General features: G+C 44.1%; 1 protein-coding gene across 1 annotated transcript in view; it reads left to right on the forward strand.

Moving 5' to 3' along the window:
• The window catches only part of LOC107577378 (phenylalanine--tRNA ligase beta subunit-like), a gene marked incomplete at its 3' end in the record, with an annotated part of 2876 nt that extends 2461 nt beyond the window's left edge, over positions 1-415 (forward strand). The window contains exons 8-9 of the mRNA XM_016263463.1: positions 57-149; positions 274-415. Coding sequence (XP_016118949.1) covers positions 57-149; positions 274-415 — 235 coding nt within the window. The remainder of the gene's footprint in view (positions 1-56; positions 150-273) is intronic.
• Between the last annotated feature and the right edge of the window lie 41 nt (positions 416-456).

A 456-nucleotide genomic window follows, 5' to 3' on the forward strand; every position in this document is an offset into this window, starting at 1 on the left:
ATATAACAAATGTGTTATCTTTTCCATGACGTGACAGTCTTTTCCCCTCTCTGCAGTGCTCACAAGAAGATATCGCAGATAAACTCAGGAAAAATATCGTCGAAACCAGAGCAGTCCACATCTCCAACCCAAAGACCGCAGAGTTTCAGGTACCCACAGAAATCCTGACACTTCCGACTGGCATTTCTCACATTTGCCCACTAGTGGGTGCTTTCACAAGTTTAAATCAGTTAGTAGTTAGGGTTTGACTAACTAAACCATACTTTCCTGTAGGTGGTGCGTACCTCTCTTCTTCCTGGACTCCTGAAGACGCTCGCTGCCAACAGGAAGATGCCCCTTCCTCTCAAACTGTTCGAGATTTCAGACGTCGTCCTGAAGGATGAAACTAAAGGTGTATTTGATGTCCTCATGTCACGTAATGCATGCTAATAAGTATGCAATCACTGAACTTTGTGT

The sequence above is a fragment of the Sinocyclocheilus grahami genome, unplaced genomic scaffold, assembly GCF_001515645.1.
Source record: "Sinocyclocheilus grahami isolate Dianchi unplaced genomic scaffold, SAMN03320097.WGS_v1.1 scaffold5899.1, whole genome shotgun sequence".
Lineage (NCBI taxonomy): Eukaryota > Metazoa > Chordata > Actinopteri > Cypriniformes > Cyprinidae > Sinocyclocheilus > Sinocyclocheilus grahami.